Raw genomic sequence first — 18,702 nt, 5'->3', positions numbered from 1 at the left:
TTTCCCAGTCACTTTAGACGGCAGATATGGGTGCGAGAAACGAATGTCCCCACTATGAGTTAATAGAGTACATCACAAATCATCCAGAAGACGTTAATGAGCACAGTGAGCATAGATAGACACAGAATCAGAATAATGAATTCATAGTTGCAAGTAGTAGAACAAATCACATAGCATACAGAAACAATTTAGCATAAGACATAACAGGTGCAAACAAGGAGGACAGACATGAGACAAAAGGTAGAGGACCAAGCCTGTGAGAGCTTAAATTGTGAAGGGAGAGGGTGATGAGAGGCAATAGGAGCTCAAGGAACATTGAGCTTTAGTAGTTGGCAGAGGGGGTGGAGGCTAAACAGTTGAGGTGACAGGAGGGTTGAAGCAGTCATAGGGTAGGTTGGGCAGGGAAGAGGGGAAAAAGGGTTTAGTTAGGAATAGAGTGGAGTCACCTGAAGTACAGTAAAGCTGGGTACACATATCAGACTGCAGAGCAGACTGTTTATACAATCCTACTGTAGACCTGCTTGCAGATTTCTACATCCAATCCTCACTACTCATTATCCAATTTTTCAGCAGACCCCCAATCTGTGTCTGCTAAAACAGTCTGCTGAAGAAAATACATTCGGCTGTGCAGGAAAATGGATTTATTAATGAGGAATTTAATTATAATGGTGAAGAGGGGGAGGTTGAGAATTAATAACCTGACTATTGGATGGGGACAAGATTTTAGGTTTCCCAAAAAAATACAAAAAATAAAACTGTGTCGGGTTCCCCCCACAGAGACATAACCAGCCCCGGGCTCTTTGAGCTGGCCCTGGTTAAAAAAAATACAGGGAACAAAACTTGTTGGGGTCCCCCATATTTGATGAACCAGCACCAGGCTCTGGCACTGGTTCTAAAAATATGAGGAAAAAAACAAGTAGGGGTCTCCTCGTATTTTCAGAACCGGCATCAGGCTCCACTAGCAGGGGGGTAATGCCACAGCATTCATCCCCCTCCCTATCAGCCCAGGCCGGGGATTCCTGGGGAAGTGGGGTCCCCCCTCTCCAGGGCACCCAAGGCCAGGACTGAAGGCACAAAGGGGGTGGGCGATGATGCAGCTAGCCGTGACTGGCTCGCCGCGGCTATTTTGAATAAAAAAAATGGCTTATCAACGCCTTTTTTTAAATTGGAAGTTGCGCCGTCGCCCGCTGCCAAACTGTGCATAGGTAATTCTAGCCACCTCCCACTGGATCCTGCACCGCCGCCACGCTGATGGTGTATTGAACCGCCAGGACTGGAGATCGGTCGCCAGCTCTGGTCTCCGCAGCCTACACACTACAAAATCGGTCGCCTGGTCGGCGATCGGGTCTCCTAGTTTTTAAGCATGATTAAAAACCAGGAGATCCGACAGGCGGAGGGTACACACCTGTCCAATGTCGGGCAGACTGGTCGGTCGGGAGTCGTATCTCCCAAAGATTGGACAAGTGTGTACTCGGCTTAAGTGTAGTGTGGGTGAAGGTACATGGTAATGCAGGTTAATAAAATGGTGATATAGGTGAGTAACACAGTGGCCATCCTAAGAAAAGGAGAGACAAGGTTTTCGAGCGGCTCTGTAATTGGTACTTTTGGCTGCCATCTTATCCAAGCTATCCGTTCAGTAAGAAATGTGTAGGCAGTGTACAAAGCAGGTGTTTGCGGTAGAGGGTAAAAGAACCCGCTGGTGAGTGATGGATTTTGTCCTCTTGTAGCAGTGATATCAGCTTTAGTGTTCTCCTTCTGTTTCCATCCTGTTTAACTCCAGTATAACGCCAAATTCTGCTATATTCTTGTTACTAAACTTAAAAACAAAACAATCGAGCTATCAGTAGCTGCCACTCTGGGTTGCAGCTACTGATGCACTGATTAAGAATGGGTAACAAACACGTGATCAGTAACATCAACCAAGCTCCTGTAACCACCCGCTATAAAGGAAGTTCCCAGGGTTGCACTGAAGCTCTTGCTACTACATAAAGTCCGGCCACTATAATAATTGAACCTTATTCAGAGATGTATGCAAACCCGATTTGTCTATGTACATTTCCAATGGTGTGAGATCTGCGCTTATGCAGAGATCGCTTGCAGGGTTATGCAGTCGGGTAGCCGGTGGACCTAATCCTGACAGCCGGCTTCCCGACTGCCATATCCCGGCAAGGGTCTAAAGACAGGCGTCGATATGCCATCCCGATCGAAGGGGCGCCGAGCACGGATAGCCGCGGAGGGAGGAGGGTTAGGTTTAGGGTTCCCGGGGGGGACTTAGGGTTAGGCACCCCCCCCTCGGGAGGATAGGTTTAGGCTAGGGGAAGGGGGGGGTTAGCGTTAGGCACACCCCCCAGGGGACTTAGGTTTAGGCTGTGGGGAAGGGGGGGTTAGGTTTAGGCACTGGGGGGGAAGGTTAGGGTTAGGCACCCCTAAGGGAGGGTTAGGGGGTAGAAATAGGTAAGTATATACTTACCTTTGACTATCGGAATTTCCTTCTCTGCCGAGATGTCGCTGTAGGGATTCCAACCGCCGGGCACGTGTCCACCGGTAAATCATACCGATTCACTCGCGGGGCTCCCTAGGCCGCAGCATGATTGACATGTACCAGCAGTTTCTGGGTAGGGTCAGACAACGTTGGCAAACGGAGGTGTGCCGAGACCAGTGCCTGTGCCTTCCGACCTGAGGATTACTCAGATGATCGATGCTCAGAAAGAGTGATGTGATGCTGCGTCTTTGGGCACAGCCCTCGGATCTATGATGCTGGCAGTAGGTGTCTTTTCAGTGATGGCGCTGAGCGAAAAAATTGTGGTTCCCAGGGACCCCTCATTGTAAAAAATTGGAGTCCTACACCACTTTTTCTGGGTCATGTCACATATTATGGGGGTTGAGGGCAGGCAGGAGTTGGAACAGTGCTGGGGGGTATGTAGCAGTTGGGGTTGAGGAGGTTGGGGTAAAGCTGGGGGAAAAGACATGGAGAAGTTGGGGTAGAGCTGAAGCTAGAGGGGAGTAAGGGCTGGGGCAGGTAGGGGTAAATGCACACAGTTGTTGAGACAGTGCTGGGGGCAAGGAGAAGGTTAGGGACAGGCAGTGCTGGGTGTAGGGAGGGGGCAAGGGTAGATAGCAGCTAGGGCAGTACCTGGGGGGGGCAAAGAGGGGGTTACGGGAAGTGCTTAGTCAGGATAGCAGCTGGGGTAGAGAGGGGGCAAGTGTAGATAGCAGCTTGGGCAGTATGGGAGGTAGAGGGGTGAAAGAGTTGTTAGCAGTTAGGGCAGTACTGGGGACAAGGAAGAGGTCAGGGGCAGGCAATACTGGGGTTAGGGTGGGGTAAGGGTAGATAACTAGGGCAGTACGAGGGGGCAAGGAGGGAGTTAGGGGAAGGTAATATTGGGGGCAGTACTTGGGTTAGGGAGGGGGGTAGCATTGCAACTGGGGCAGTAGTGAGGTTAGGGAGGAGGTAAGGATAGACAGCAAAGGGGTACAATTGATGTAGTAATCAGTCTTCCGAATGCACCCTCCTACTGCTCCTATGTAGGAGTGGTACTTTAAGTCCGGTACTCCGTATAGCGGCTCTCGGGCAGTATCTTCTGTATCTACAATGTCAGTCTGGCTGGGTGCAACGGTATGGCGTGGTGTCTGCCGGCAGACTAGTCCCATCTTTCTGGCAGGAGCAGCTTAGTCCTCCGTGCTTGTGTGGGACTCAATTATTCTGCGCAGTGATTGGCCGGAGGGCACGCCGTGCAGTGATTGGCCGGGGAGACTGCACCGCTCATCAATTAGCTACTGCAGCACACACAGCGCCTGTGGGACCCCATCAGTTTGAAAAACTGGGTCCCCAGGTTGCTGCAGCGCGTAAAAACGCGATATAGCGCGTATTTTGCGAACCCTGCTTTTTACACTAGACTCATTAGCATATTATTGCACAGCCGCTGTGTGCAAAGTCGCAGCGGCTATGCAATAGCGCCCATCGCTGAATCAGGCCCATTGTTTTTACTAGGTTCTTCTATACCATTAATATGACTTTTCTCTGTTCTTGAGATTTGTTGTGACAAATGGTCCAATATTTAGAATACATTTCATTAATGAAATTTGTAGATAGTTGGTACCCTTCACAAATCAACACCGCATGATTACCTTTCTAGGCTTTGATATTTAACTATGACAACCAAAGGTAGGCTTGGCTTCCAGGTTCAGAAAGCTTTTGATGAAACTTCTGTATCAGAACGCATGGTAGCTCTCATCGCAACTTGAAAGCCAAGTGGATATCTATGATGTTACAAAAATGGAATTATTTTATTTGACTTGAATCTAATCAACCTCACCTGGGGCTAAAATTGATGAAGACAACTCTGCGTTTCCACACATGGGCTGCTCGTATATAGGCAAGTTTTGCAATACAACTGCAGAGGAGACCCTAATCAATTGAACTTAACATCTTCATTGCTATTGAGGAAATATTAAAGGTACATACACACACAACGATTTTTTGAACGATTATCGTTAAACAGTGTCGTTTAACGATAATCATTTGAAAAAATCGTTCACTTTGAGTCAAACGTTGAACGATTATTGTTCATGCGTGTTCACGTTTGTAGTTCAGTCAGACTTGTCAACTCAACGATTTTCATTAAGTTAATATGCAAAAATTGTTTGTAGTTGATAAAAATCGTTCATTACATTTAAATGAACATAGTAAATTAACAACTTTAGTAAACGATTTTAGTTCATTTTTTCAAGGTAGAAAATCGTTTACTAAAATCGTTCATTAACTAAATCGTTGTGTGTGTATGCACCTTAAGAAATCCTTTTTGAGGAGTATTTCTCCTGTGGGAGCCACTCTTCACCACTAATTATTTGAATGCACTAGGTCACATGTTCCTTTCTATGATCATTTTCTTACCTTGCTGGTTTTCTCCTTCTTCCTCTCAGGAGCGGGCCACAAAACAGGCTCTGCATGGAGTGCCTGTGATTCCTTTGACCTCTAATTGGGAAACCGCTACTCTTCGTTGTATGTATCATTTCCTCGCTACTGATAAGAAGGGAACGTTGGAAAGAAGGCCTCTGGAGAAGAACATACATTTAGGATTAAGTCTGGACAGACTGGACTTTGAGATGCCTCAGGTAAGTGTCTAGTTCCATACAAATAAAGCGGGGCTGTCATCTATAGCACTAGGTTAAAAAGAAACAACTTCTAGTTAGCAGAAAGATGTAATGACTTTTAATGTATGCCTTCATGATCAGCTGGTTTGTTTTGTATGCAGATAAGCAAAATGACCTTGCTGGACAGAGTTCACTTTACTTTTTAAATTCTCTCACCAGTGGTCTTGTAATGTGAAATACATAGGTAGGCAAAAGAAAATGAAACCACCAATATACTATAAAGTTACTTACGGTGATAGGCCATCATGTGCAGCCTCTACAGTCTGTACGTTCCACGGTACTGAGTCTGCCAATGTCTGGAATTGTGCCGGAAGCATGCAGCACCATTATTTCACAAGAGACTCACTTAACTGACACCTGTTAGACAGTGGTGGAACAGCTATCATGGGTGATATTCAAGATTACCTGATAAATGCTTTATTGGGTTCATCCTTGTAGACTGAGAAATCTATATGGATAACATTAGTGTCCCCTTCATCAAACAATTAAGAAACCACACATGCACTGTGGATGGGGGGCATTGTCATCCTGGTAAGGCACCCTTCCTGTCAGGAAACAACTGCAGCAACATCGAATGAAATACCACTCCGTGCCATTTTGTAGAGATTGACATTATCATATAAGAGAGAAAATACACACTAATTATTCCTGGAATATGCACCCCATAATTTTACAAAACCACCAGAACCCTTCACCGTTGGAAACAAGCATTCAAGAATAGAGGTCCTTAGGTTGACAGCACATTTGTACTCATCCATTTGTCAAGTACATTGTCAGTATGATTCATTAAACAATATAACCATATTCACTGTTGTTTAGTTTATGGTCTGTGCTATTTGTACCACTGAACTCGCAAATGTGTATTGTCAGGTGTGAGGAGTAGTTTACTAGTTGTGTTTGCACTTCAGTCCTGTGGTGCCCTCTGATGGTGTGGATTTTTTTTTTTCTTTATTCTTTCCCCTTATTGGATAACATAGCCATGTTGACATCACCCTTGGTGGTGAAATATGATCAAGTGGGGCAGACCTATTACTTAAGCTCTTACTAAATTCCAACAGTAACCCCTCTTGCCGAGGTCTACTTAAAGCCATGTTAGCTATGATTATATGTTATTTATTAAGAGTTAGCATTAGCCAGACCTATGTTAAATTGAACATTCTTTATTGAATTTTTGAACTACTACCCAACAACAAATAGAAAATGCAGAATGTTTGAATTAAGGCAGATGTGAGAATACATATAACATACGTTGGGGAGAAACACATAGCAATGTACACAAGAATAGAATATGATACATAAATATCAGGATATGTTACTTTAACCTAAAATTTTAAACAAAAATGACTTGAAGGCGCCATTCAAGCCAGTGAGTCCGGAGATGAGAGAAGTACAGTATATAATCCTTGTTCCTCCCCCTTAAATAATACAGATACCCCATCACTACCAATCTTAATATAAGGATCCCATAACAAAGCAACAGGGAATATCATAATAAAAAACATCCACATCTATCCAAATATCAAAAACATACATATACCCACCCCAAACTAAATAAATATAAATCAAACCTCCCCATAAGCCCCCACCCTGTATGGCCTAACCCCAACCCAGGCATACTTGGATCCCTTAAAAGAGAAAATACCCTCCCTATCCCCTTAAGCTAACTAACACTAACTAAACCCCCCCCAACCCAAGAGAAGGATTTTAAGAACCACATGAATGACAAGGGCAATAAACGTAATGGCCCTAAACTAGGCTAAGCTCAACTCCCCCGCATTATATGGATATAGAGTTCCACCTTACAGCATATTTTGCAATTTACAACCACTATAGCACAGCAAATGAAATAAAACAGATACATAGTAAAATAACAATATAATAGAGTAAAAGGCAATAAAAGTAATGACTCATTTCTAAGTAAATCAGTCAAGGCGGATCATCCCTCTCAAGGCACTGTAGATAAAGCCACGCCAGGACATCCCGGAGAACGTCAGCATAATGAAAGCGACCGACTGAGGACATCCAAAAACAGCCAGAAGAAAACAAAATGGAGAGCCGGAGACCACGAAACTGAATCTGTCCTTGGATTAATTGGAAAGAAAATTGTTGGACCACTGCAGAAACAGCTGGGAAGACTGTTATCTTGTGATGACTAAATACCAATGGCCCTCGACTCCAGCTAAGCAAAAAAACGGCATAAGGATCTTTGTAATCTGCAATAACTGGTTTCAGGAAATGTCCAGAACAAAGGGGCTGTATAGGTGTATGGCGGGCCCAGGCGATAACAGACTGAATAGTAAAGGAGCCGTTTGCAAAAGCAGGTATCAAACAGGAATCCAGGATCTGCGCAGATGGAATCCCCTTTGTTAGTTCAGGTGAAGCAGCTGTAGTGTTAGCGTCATAACTTAAATCTTGACAAACAGAAAGCAGCTCGGTATGAAGCTCTGCCACTTTAAGTGTAATCTTTTGTTCTGAATCAAGGATAGCCTGGAGGAGCTTGTTCCATGGTGACCACAGGAGTCTCAGGGAAAGGGAGTTGCTCAGAGATCCTCAGCACTTTAAAGAAAAGGGGCATTCACCAAATATCTGCAGCTCTGAAGGCAGGAGTCGCTCCAAACACACTGGCAAAAATCCAAGATGGCGGCAGGCAGGAGTCGCGGGACCGCAGAAGCCACCGAAGGGAAACAAAATAGCCTGGACAGTGTCCTCCACCTGACCAGAAAACTAGTCGGGGGCCAGATGCAGTAAACGCCGGTACCGGGAGCCACAGGGGAAACTGGGGCCGAATCCAAGATGGAGCCCGCGACTAGCAGAGACTGCAGAGAGGGATCATCAGTGCCTGCAGCACAACAGGCAGGGAGCACAAATGAGCCACAGGACTCCCAGAGCCTGTAGAGGTAAGTATGCAGCAGGTATAGAATGCCAGGAACTGTGCAGGGTAATCAGGATAATTTTGCAGGATATCGGGGCCTAGGAGCTACGGAGTTAATGTCCTATATCCAGCCCGTCCAGGCCACGCCCCCATTAGCCAGACCTATGTAGATGTCAGTGCTTTCAGTATGCTTGGTGTTCCTCATTTATTCAGGTGTTTGTTTATTTATTTTTTGTTCTTGTTTTGTGTTTGTTTACTACCTGTATCATGAGAATGATTTTAAATTAAATAGCTACTAGTGTTTTTCACATAATTGTTTTGCTTGTAAATGTAATAGACTTACTTTGCAGGGATTTCCCTATCTTGCTATGTTTCAAATAATCCCAGTCGCTATGATGTAGTCCTTGTGTGGTTCCCTACATCTTGTCACTAGCAATGTTATCACCCCCACTCCTCAACTTTTAAATCAGTCCTTTCAAAGTTGTTCAGCATTAGTATAAACGTGAAAGGTCATTTTAAAATAGATTGTCACATCTGCCCATGTGCGGGCTTTGGTAAATGAAGAATAATAAATACACAATAAATAAAATAAATACACAATACACAAAACTTGGTTCTCAATAAATAATTAAAGTGCAGAAGCCTATTACAGTAGATTGTTTTATTTTGCTTTTTAAACCACTTGGACGAACAATTTTCAGTGCCTTTAAAGCTATATTTAGATATATTGTATGGTTTGGTTTTGCAGATATACATGGTTTGTTCTTGAATTGTATTAACAATGAGGAAGTTATGTTCATTGTGCCTGAAGTTGGAATTTCTTGTGTCGCCAATCTGCGCCTCTCTGTATTTTAAATGATTATTCCCACTTGCACCTAACAGCTTTCTGATGCTTGCACTGTTATAAGTCTAAATTAAAGTTTAGATTGATGGTTGAATTTATTGTTTTGCACAAACAGTTCTGCTTTAAATAGTTTAAGCAGGGCTTTACAGCATACCCAGGGCCAGCACACTTCCACCGTGGTAACATGATCAGACAATATGTTTACTGTATGCTGCTTAGTAACTTTTTTATTTTTTTTTTAAATCTGTTTCCTTTATTAGCAGAAATACCTGTATTCATGTTCTGAGGGAATAATGCCATGTACTGGCATGAGCATTCTAATTGTGCCCCTTAAGAGCCCTATCATCCAACTGCGGGTGCGGCATATCTCTCCGCTGCCCTAATTTGGGGCATTTTGAGGGATATGTTCATGTGAGCAATTCTTTAATGCCACATGTAGTGGCTGCAGATATACACAACATTAGAGGGGTATTATCAGGGAAGAGAGTTGAGGCTAGCCCAGCATTTCCACCTCCAGAGGGGATGTCACATATCACCGTGAAGCTTGTCCACGTCCTTTTTGTTCACGTGGCTGCTTTGCACACTTTGTGTCAATTCCATAGTCATACATATTTGGAGGTATTCTGCAGCAAGTCTATCAACTTTCCTGATCCTTTATTTTACATAGTTTCTAATCATGTGATAGTCATGGAAGACAAGGCACTGTTGAGTCTCCATGAAGGGAGGTGGAAATAGAAATTCACTTTATTCTATTAAAGAAAAGTGTTTTATACTCTGACCCACCACAGCGTTACCGCCAAGGGGGCTACCACCTCTTGCTTCTTACAGAATCAGTATGTCTTATGTGTTAATCAACAGAGGAGGCAGCACAATTGGTGTAATGGTTAGCAAAGCTGCCTCACAGCACTGAGGTCATGGGTCGATTCCCACCATGGTCCTAACTGTGTGGAGTTTGTAGATTCTCCCCGTGCTTGCTTGGGTTTCCTCTGGGTGCTCTGGTTTCCTCCCACAAACCAAAAATATACTGGTAGGTTAAATGGCTCCCGACAAAGATTAATCCTAGTGTATGTGCGTGTACATATAGTAAGGAATATAGATTGTAAGCTCCACTGGGGCAGGGACAGATGTGAATAGGCAAATATCCTCTGTAAAGCACTGTGGATTATGTATGCACTATATAAATTAAGCATGTATTTAGTAACATTGTACAGGTGTTTTTTGTTTTAAAGATCTTTTATTTAATGAATTACTTCAACCTTTAGTCTTTTTTGAATCTCGCGTAATATTTGTTGGTGCTGCTTTTTTATCTATTTATAAGGCACATTCAGTTCTACTATCTTTTTCTTACAGCCCAGTGTCAGTGGAATGGATCCTCCTTTTGGAGAAGCTTTCCGTAGTCCAGCATTTGCTGAACAGACGTTAATGAGCACAGACCTTCTTGCTAGCAGCTCAGATCCGGACTTTATGTATGAACTGGTAAGCCATAGTCGTTTATTTCAGAGATTTATCTCTCTATGGGGGAGATGTATGAAGCGCCAAAGCCGCATCAGCGCACATTATGTGCGCTAATAGTTTCTCCCCCATGTATAATAGGGGGGTGAGCGGTAAATGACAGAGCTACAAGATAGCAGCGCCGATAGCCTGGGCTATGTATGAACGGTTAGTTCGCCTGACCATTCCGCCCGCTGCAGCAGTCGCTGTCGACAGCTGCAGCCTGGCTATGTCCAATCCCCGCAGCAGGGACAGCGCTGTCCCTGCTGCGGGGGCTGCCAGCTCCATTGCTGCACGTGGGATCTCGGGATGTGCTCAAATCCAAAAAACAAACCTGTGCTAAACTTAAGAGTTTAGGAGATACCGTCAATTGGCCCATAACAGTTTTGGGTAGCTGTTACTCATGCACATCTAAATATTGTCTTCTGTAGACTTGCCTTATTGTTTAGAATCTAGTTATTTCATAGAGCCCACCAGAAAAGTAAGCATTATTAATTTTAATATTTTTGTCTGATATTCAGGACAGAGAGTTGAGCTACCAGCAAAGCCCATCAGATAATTGCCTGATGCTGGAAGATTGCAAAGATTTGGAAACCTTGGACTCCTTTACTGAAATCCTTGGAAACAACCCACCCATTTCTTCTCACTGGGAGCAGTGGGATACGTATTGTGAGGATCTGACCAAATACACAAAACTTACAAGCTATGATATATGGGGAACTAAAGAGGTGGATTATCTTGGTCTTGATGACTTTTCAAGTCCCTATCAGGATGAGGAGGTTATCAGCAAAACACCTACCCTTGCTCAACTTAACAGTGAGGACTCTCAGTCAGTTGTTGACTCTTTTTGCTACACAGAAGGCTTCTTGGGTACTAAAGCCACCTTTTTTCCAGGAAAGAAAGTGGCACCTGGACGGGCGACTGCTGCAGTTTGCTCATCGAAGACTGCTCCTGCTGAAGTGCCATCAGCCGACTGCTCCCAAAAAGCTGCCAAGACAGCTGCAACTACACAAATGGTAGCAAAGACTAATATTTCTTGTGAGGAGAAAATTAATATTCATGAAGAGTGTAAGGACTATGTAAGGAAAGCCAAGGTAAAGATCAGCTCGGTACTTCCCAATCAACCGACAAGCACAGTAGTAGCAATGGATGCAGCCAAGGAAAACACTTGTTTTTGTGGCGCTATGGCCAAGAAGCAGGATAGGACAATTGGAGAGCCCTCGTTAGGTAGAAGAAGCTGTGCAATTTTGCCTTTCAGAGAGACTCAAAAGCTTTTTTGCCCACCCCAGACTGTGGCAACAATTGGTGTGGTGGAAGCCAGTGTTACTGTATTAGCATCTGTGTCTGACCCATTACAAAAGGAGGAGCACAATTATTCGCTCTTTGTATCGGAGGAACTTATAGAGGCAACAGTCAAGAGTGAAGGGCCTCCGGAAGAGGAGGACGACGATGAGGAGGTTGATTTGGATGAAGAAGACCACGATGAGGGGTTTGGTAGTGAGCACGAGCTCTCTGAAAATGATGAGGAAGAGGAAGAAGAGGAGGAAGACTATGAGGATGATAAAGATGATATTAGTGATACTTTCTCTGAACCAGGTATATATATGTATTTATTAGATGGCAGAAATAGTCCTTCAACCTAAGACATTATTTTTTTTTTTATTTCTTATATTTGCATTATGGAGTTTTCTTGGGCTGGTGGATTGACTGATTGATTTAATTTACTTAATTAAATATTTGTATTTGATGGCTGAACTATAGTATTCCTTTTAGGTTATGAAAATGATTCAGTGGAAGACCTAAAAGGAGTAACTGCTGTCTCAATGAGGAAAAGAGGGAAACGGCGATATTTCTGGGAATACAGTGAGCAGCTGATGCCTTCTCAACAGGAAGGGATGCTGAAACCCTCTGAGTGGAATAGAGACACACTGCCCAGTAACATGTACCAGAAGAATGGCTTGCACCACGGTAAATACTTAGCAGTTACGGTTCCCTTTCCTCAAATCGGTGCATTGTAGGCAAATAACATGTTTGTTTATTAACTCTTGGCATAGTTTTAGTTTGTTGTATAGTATTATGAAGGGGTTTTCAGGATACTTCTACACTAAAAGCTGGGGTATTTAGATAGACAGATGTACATAGGCACAAATTTTTGGGCCAGGCATCACCGGGGTATTTTTGTCTTTACATTTTTTTTAATTTTTTTTTTACCCCTCTGTGTCTTTCTCTTTTGGGATTCCATGTCTCTCCCCAACCCCTGTTTTCTCCTTGACTTTGCCTGTCTGTCTTTTTTTTTTTCTCCTTCCTCTGTATATCTCCATCTACCTTGTGGCCAGGTCACTGCAGAGGCTGCTAATATCGGTGGGCATGTTAGGTCTGACGTGCTGCCAGAAGTTTTATCAACACTTTGTAAATGTGGTATCTAAAGATTATGGGGGTGATTCAGTTAGACTCGTCCCGCTATATACTGCACTGTAGCTCATTTTTGTTTGCAGCCCTACAAAAATCTGCACGTTTGGGGTGAGATGAAGTGCTGTTTTAACGGTGTGGAAACACCGGCAACCTCACCTCATCTCGCCCCCCTCGTGGCTAATTGTATCAACCGCTATATATCTATATAATAAAACTATAGTAAATACAGTCCTCAAATTGTATACTATGTGTGACAGCAAAGGTCTTCTATGTGTTTTGATAGGCAAGTATACTGTGAAGAAGTCTCGCAGGACGGATGTGGAAGACTTAACTCCCAACCCAAGAAAACTTCTTCAGATCGGAGGGGAGCTGCGTAAGCTGAACAAAGTGATCAGTGACCTGACACCTGTATCTGAGCTTCCTGTAACTGCAAGGCCACGCTCCCGCAAAGAGAAGAATAAGCTGGCTTCCAGGTAGGTACCCTTACCAGCAATCAATAGTGATTGAAACTTTTATTAAAATGTTATTGTTTTTTTTGTAATACTGCATACCCTTTTTAACAGTTGGAACGCTAAAGTGGATAAATCACCCATCACACAACATATGTGCCTAAAGAATCCTCTGATGCTCATTGTATAGTGTTTCTTATGTGCAGAATTGTTGTTGTTGCTGTCAGGTTAAACTGGAAAGAACCAATCTGTAAACCAATGGGCTGAATGTAGTTTAATTGTGGAATGAACAAATGTTTCTAAACTTTTTATTTATTTATTTTTTAATTTTTCCATTCAGATATTATTATTTTTGTTTTTTACATCTGTTCATTCTGTATATTTGTAGTCTGTTTTTTTGTCTATTATGTGGGAGTAAAATGAAGCCGGGTAGCAGTATATGTTTGTTATAGCTGCTGTTGTACATGTTGGGCCTGATTTGGAGGTGCTCGCACTGCTGATAAGCACTCTATTGGCCAATGTTGGAAGTACTGAGCATAGGGCTTTCGACTGTTACCGCATGGAGACGCAGAACAAATTTGGACGTAAGAGCCATGGATTTCAGTGACTGTTCCTGGGAGGTAACGGAGGTGGCTAGTTAGACTTGGGCGTGTTCTTGACGGCAGCTGCCTCTACAGACACCGTAGCACAATCGCCATGTTCAGACAGAGAAACTGAGCCTGCCGTAGGACTGGTGCAAGCTTTGATGCTGCATCTAAAACGCACTGAGACAGATTAGTAGCGCTGCAAGTGGGCGTCTCGGTATGATAAGAATCAGCTGTGGCATTAGCATAAAGATGCAGTAGTGGATGCGGAAAAATACGCGTCCATGTCTGCGTCCACCTCAGAAATGGCCCAATTGTGTTCTGTTTTAGATTTACCTCTTCTTATTTGGAAATGTTTATTTTGAAATACCGCATAACTTATTCAGTGCATGCTTCATATATTCTCTTGTAACCAAACCAGTGTTTTCCCACAAGTCTGTTTTGTAACTTATACTATGACTTGTACATTTCTTAATGAACATCAGTAATTTCCCTTTCTGAAATCCCAAGTTCACAGTCATTTGAGATCGGGCTAGAATATGAACCTGACAGGCACTCTAATGTGGAATATTTGTTTTCTAACGCAGAGCTTGCCGGCTAAAGAAGAAGGCCCAGTACGAAGCTAATAAAGTAAAGCTGTGGGGCCTAAATACAGAATATGGTAAGGTTCATGTCCTGATTAGTTTAGGTACTAGTGTTTTGTATACAATACACAGTACCTAGATGTTTATAATATTAGATATATTCATAAACCTCTAGATACTGTGTATTGTTCTACATACTGACATGTCTCAGTATGTGTGCACACCCTCGACCAAAAATTGCTTTTGGAGGTCAGGTTATGTTTGTATGTATGCATGATTTGTAAATATCTACCTATAATATTAATAATAATAATAATAATGTTATTTATATAGCACTTTTCTTCTAAGCAGACTTAAAGTGCTTTACCAACCTCTTAACTACCAAGGTATACTTTAGAACTGCTCAAACCCATTCATACATAGGCCCTCATTCAGAGCCGGACGCTCTGAGCAGAGCGCACGCTCTGAATGAGGGCCGTCCTCCATAATTATGGAGCGTCCTACTGGACGCTCGTATAGCTGTGGGTCACCACCCACAGCCTATACGAGCGTGCAGGTTGATGGCCGCGATGGTCTTGACCATCGCCACTGCGAGCCGGAGCCTGCGGTTGAGTTTCTCAACCGCAAGGCCCGGAGTGATTTTGGCTCTATCACTCACACTTACATCACTAGTGATGTCAGTGGGCCGGCTTCTGACGGTAGGCGTTCCCTTGGGAACTCCCCCATCTGGGAGGCACGCCCCCGGCATGCCCACCAAAGGGGGCGTGCTGTCAATAAACATCGACAGCACGCCCCCTTTGATCAGACACAACGAGCGAAGTCCTTCGCTCGTCGCGTCTGGCGCATGCGCACGACGGAGCTCCCACCGTCGTGCGCATGCGCAGTGCACACCATCGACCCACTTGCGAGCGGACAGCCGCTTGCGAGTGGGTCTGAATCAGGGCCATAGTCTGTTGATGTGGTTGGACACATTTAAGAAGTTGTGCAAGCACTCAACATACAATATTCTTGATACATTTTCTAATTTTTAATTGAGATCACACAATTGTAAAACCTTTTTTCTTTCTCACAATTTTGCAGATAGTTTGCTCTTTGTGATCAATTCAATCAAACAGGAGATCATGACTCGGATGCAGATTCCATGGGAGGAGTGGTCAGAAAGCATGGAGCAGAAACTGGATATTCTTATCAAGGATACACTCGGTATGAAGCTGTCTCTCATTACTGCAGGAAACACGAATTTGACTAGTTTATATTGTTATCACCCAACAGGAAAAGGCTTCTTGACTGCCACCAGAATCCCTTCATATTTTGTGCAATAATTAAGAGCAGATTATTATTATTTAATCTTTTATTACTACAATGAAACCAATATTGCATACATATAGCAAAATACAAAGGAAAAGGGAAGGGAGACTTGCTAAGGCCTGAAACAAGCAGTAATTGGTCACCCAAGGTGTAGTAGGGAGCATACCGCAATCAAAGAGCCTGTACCTACAAGTGGGCAGACAGACTGGAGGCATTGGAGGAAATAAAGGAACCTGGAACAGATTAGCACTAGTAACAGGGATAGCCCAGAGAGGAGAACAAGGGAAGAAAGCCCTGCCCTTGAGTGCTTATAGTCTAAGAGGTAGGGGAGTTACCAGGAGGGTGAACTGGGTTGCTGGATGGTCAGGGGTACTGAGGAGAGAGAGTTATGATTGCTGATATGATTGTATGAAGTAGTGAGTCTTAAGGGGTTGTCTAAAGGTGTGGAGGCTGTCAGAAAGTCTGATTGAGCGAGGGAGTTCTAGAGGAGTGGGGCAGCACGGGAGAAATCTTAAATACGGGAGTACGAGGAAGTGACCAAAGTGAAGATGAAACAGCGGTCAGTGGAGGAGCAGACGGGATGGAGTGTGAACAGAAATTAGGTCACAAATGTAGGAGTGAGTGGAGGAATTGAGGGCTTTATATCTGAAAGTGAGGAGTTTACACTGATTTTTGTGGTGGAGCAAGTGAAGCAGTTTGCAAAGGGCGTAGGCCGCCACAGAGCGGCAAAAGAGATAAGAAAGCCAGACTGCAGCATTCATGATAGATTGAATTGGGGAGAGACAAGTAAGAGGAAGTTCAGAGAGGAGGAGATTGCAGTAATCCATAAGTACCTATTTTATGATACAACTGAACATCTTGTCTGAAACAGATGTGAGTTTGAAGTTTTACTTTTTCATGTTTTGTGTTTCAGGGTCACCGGTGGCAGGCCAGACCTCTGATTTTGTAAATCAGGTTTTGGAAAAAACCTCGGAGGGAGATCCCACTGGTGGCCTAGTGGGACTCCGTATACCCACTTCAAAGGTGTGAGACCTCTTCTTCACGACCAGTGCTCCCACGTCTTCTCTCAAGTCTGCACTGTAAATTCCATTTAGTTTTTGCATGTATATCCTCTCGTCATCTGTTCTGACTATATTTTCAACAGGTTTTACGGGGCGAGAAAAGCAAACAGACATGATGGCAAATGGAGACTCATTGCATGGAACTCTTAATTCATCACAATGTCTGGTTGTTAGTGGCTATTTGTTATTAGAGTACTATTGGCAACAATGCTATCATTGCCATAGTTTATATATTGAACCTAAATGTGCAAAAACAAATAGGCAACATGTATTGTAATTTTAGCGTTTGTCTTAGAGTCAGAAACTATTTTTTTTTTCTTTTAGGTTTCCATAGTTTAGAGCTAATGCCAAAATTAGCCACTATCTGTACTGGAATTTGAGATGCGTATCCTCTAATTGCAAAAGCCACTGATATGGCTTCAGGTTTATGCCAGTGTTGTGCTGCACTAAGTGGTCCAGTAGAAGTGCAAAGGTCAACAAAAGTGGCTCTAAATAAAATGTTCTGCTCATAAAATAACTTTGCGAAAGCTAATAGTATATCGCAAGTGGAACTATGATCATAAAAGACTTATCTTTGTGCCTTGTTATTTGCGAAGACACTTCTACAGCTTAAAAGCCGTTAAGGTTTTTTTTTTGTATGCTTTAAAAACGTTACAAAATATTTAAAAACTTGTAGTGTAGAGTGGGCTAAAATGCATAGTTTGGTGCATATTTATCGGGTTAAGCTTCATTGTAGAAAAAAAATCCTTGTGACTTCCTCTTTTTTCCGAATGTACATAGGAATATGTTGAAAATGTAGATACGTGCCACAGAGTCTGTGAATTGTATAGAATCAAAAAGATTAAAAAAATTATTAAAAAGCAACAAAAAAGTAAAAAAAAAATATATAGAAAAGGTGGCTCTTGAACTAAAAAGCCGTATATATATATATTTTTTGTTTGTTCTTTTTTTCTCTTTGGTACTTTTTAGTTGGGAAAAGAGAGAAGCAAAATTGCACATTACTTTGATTGTTTTCTTTTTATTTTGTACCAAAGACAAACACATTGAGGTGGCAGACTGCCAGTCAAAGTAAAGATTTGCACAGCTTATAAGATACTGTAATGAATGTAAAAAATTAAAAACCTAAATATATATTATATATGTATTAAAAAATAAAACTGAGGTCAGCTGAATTCTGCGATAGGTAGGGATATACTAAACTGTGAATTTTTTTTTTTTTTGTAGTGGTCCAATTTTATGAGTATCAATTGGAGGGTGCATTCACAGTCTTTCGTCTACAGTCAAGAGACTGATTTCCCTTTGTAGATAAACTAAGACTTTCTATATATATAAATAAATATAATTATTTTTTTTAATTAAGATTTTGATTTTCAGATTTTTGGAGGCTAGGTAGAGCTGCTACATTTCATTGATCTAGTTGAACTTCCAGAATCTGATATTCCCCATCCTAGACAGATATTAGAAGATGTGTTGTGGGCCCACTGGGACCCTATGCGTTGTAAAAGAAGATTAGTACAAATATATATGTATAAAACAAAATCTCTATTTTTGCTATTGTAACATGCGCCTGAATATATTGAACTTGAGGCAGAAAGATAGCGCTTTACAAATTGTAATACTTTGCCAATATTTTTTTGTTTAATGTTCTTGTTCATTCAGAGCATGACCTGATATAAAAGAGTCAAACAATTTTAAGATGTTAAGAAGAAACAAAAAGCAAAAAAAAAAATTATATTTTTGTACCAGTTCTGCAAGAATTACTTCTCTGGATGTTAGGGACTTGATTTTATTTTATGTTTGTAGGTGTGTATTTGTTTTTATCCTGCATGTAGTCAATTTGCAGATGCATGGAGTAGATACTCCTTTCTTTGTAGGGAACGTTGCAGCAGGGGAATGGTTCATTAAACTTTGTTACAAATGAACCCAATGACTTAAATGGGTGT

General features: G+C 42.5%; 1 protein-coding gene across 1 annotated transcript in view; it reads left to right on the top strand.

Annotated features, from left to right (window-relative positions):
• Positions 1 to 17,420, top strand: part of CREBRF (CREB3 regulatory factor) — a 42,311-nt gene extending 24,891 nt beyond the window's left edge. The window contains exons 2-9 of the mRNA XM_088475814.1: positions 4,924 to 5,115; positions 10,221 to 10,346; positions 10,883 to 11,957; positions 12,135 to 12,329; positions 13,057 to 13,246; positions 14,394 to 14,467; positions 15,471 to 15,593; positions 16,612 to 17,420. Of these exons, the coding sequence (XP_088331940.1) occupies positions 5,005 to 5,115; positions 10,221 to 10,346; positions 10,883 to 11,957; positions 12,135 to 12,329; positions 13,057 to 13,246; positions 14,394 to 14,467; positions 15,471 to 15,593; positions 16,612 to 16,727 (2,010 nt within the window). The 5' untranslated portion in view covers positions 4,924 to 5,004 and the 3' untranslated portion in view covers positions 16,728 to 17,420. The remainder of the gene's footprint in view (positions 1 to 4,923; positions 5,116 to 10,220; positions 10,347 to 10,882; positions 11,958 to 12,134; positions 12,330 to 13,056; positions 13,247 to 14,393; positions 14,468 to 15,470; positions 15,594 to 16,611) is intronic.
• The last annotated feature ends 1,282 nt before the right edge of the window (positions 17,421 to 18,702 follow it).

Source organism: Taudactylus pleione, unplaced genomic scaffold (assembly GCF_031769625.1).
Source record: "Taudactylus pleione unplaced genomic scaffold, aTauple2 ptg000178l, whole genome shotgun sequence".
In the NCBI taxonomy this organism is placed as follows: domain Eukaryota; kingdom Metazoa; phylum Chordata; class Amphibia; order Anura; family Myobatrachidae; genus Taudactylus; species Taudactylus pleione.
Note: the sequence above shows the minus strand (reverse complement) of the source record. Positions and strands in the feature narration are given on the sequence as shown.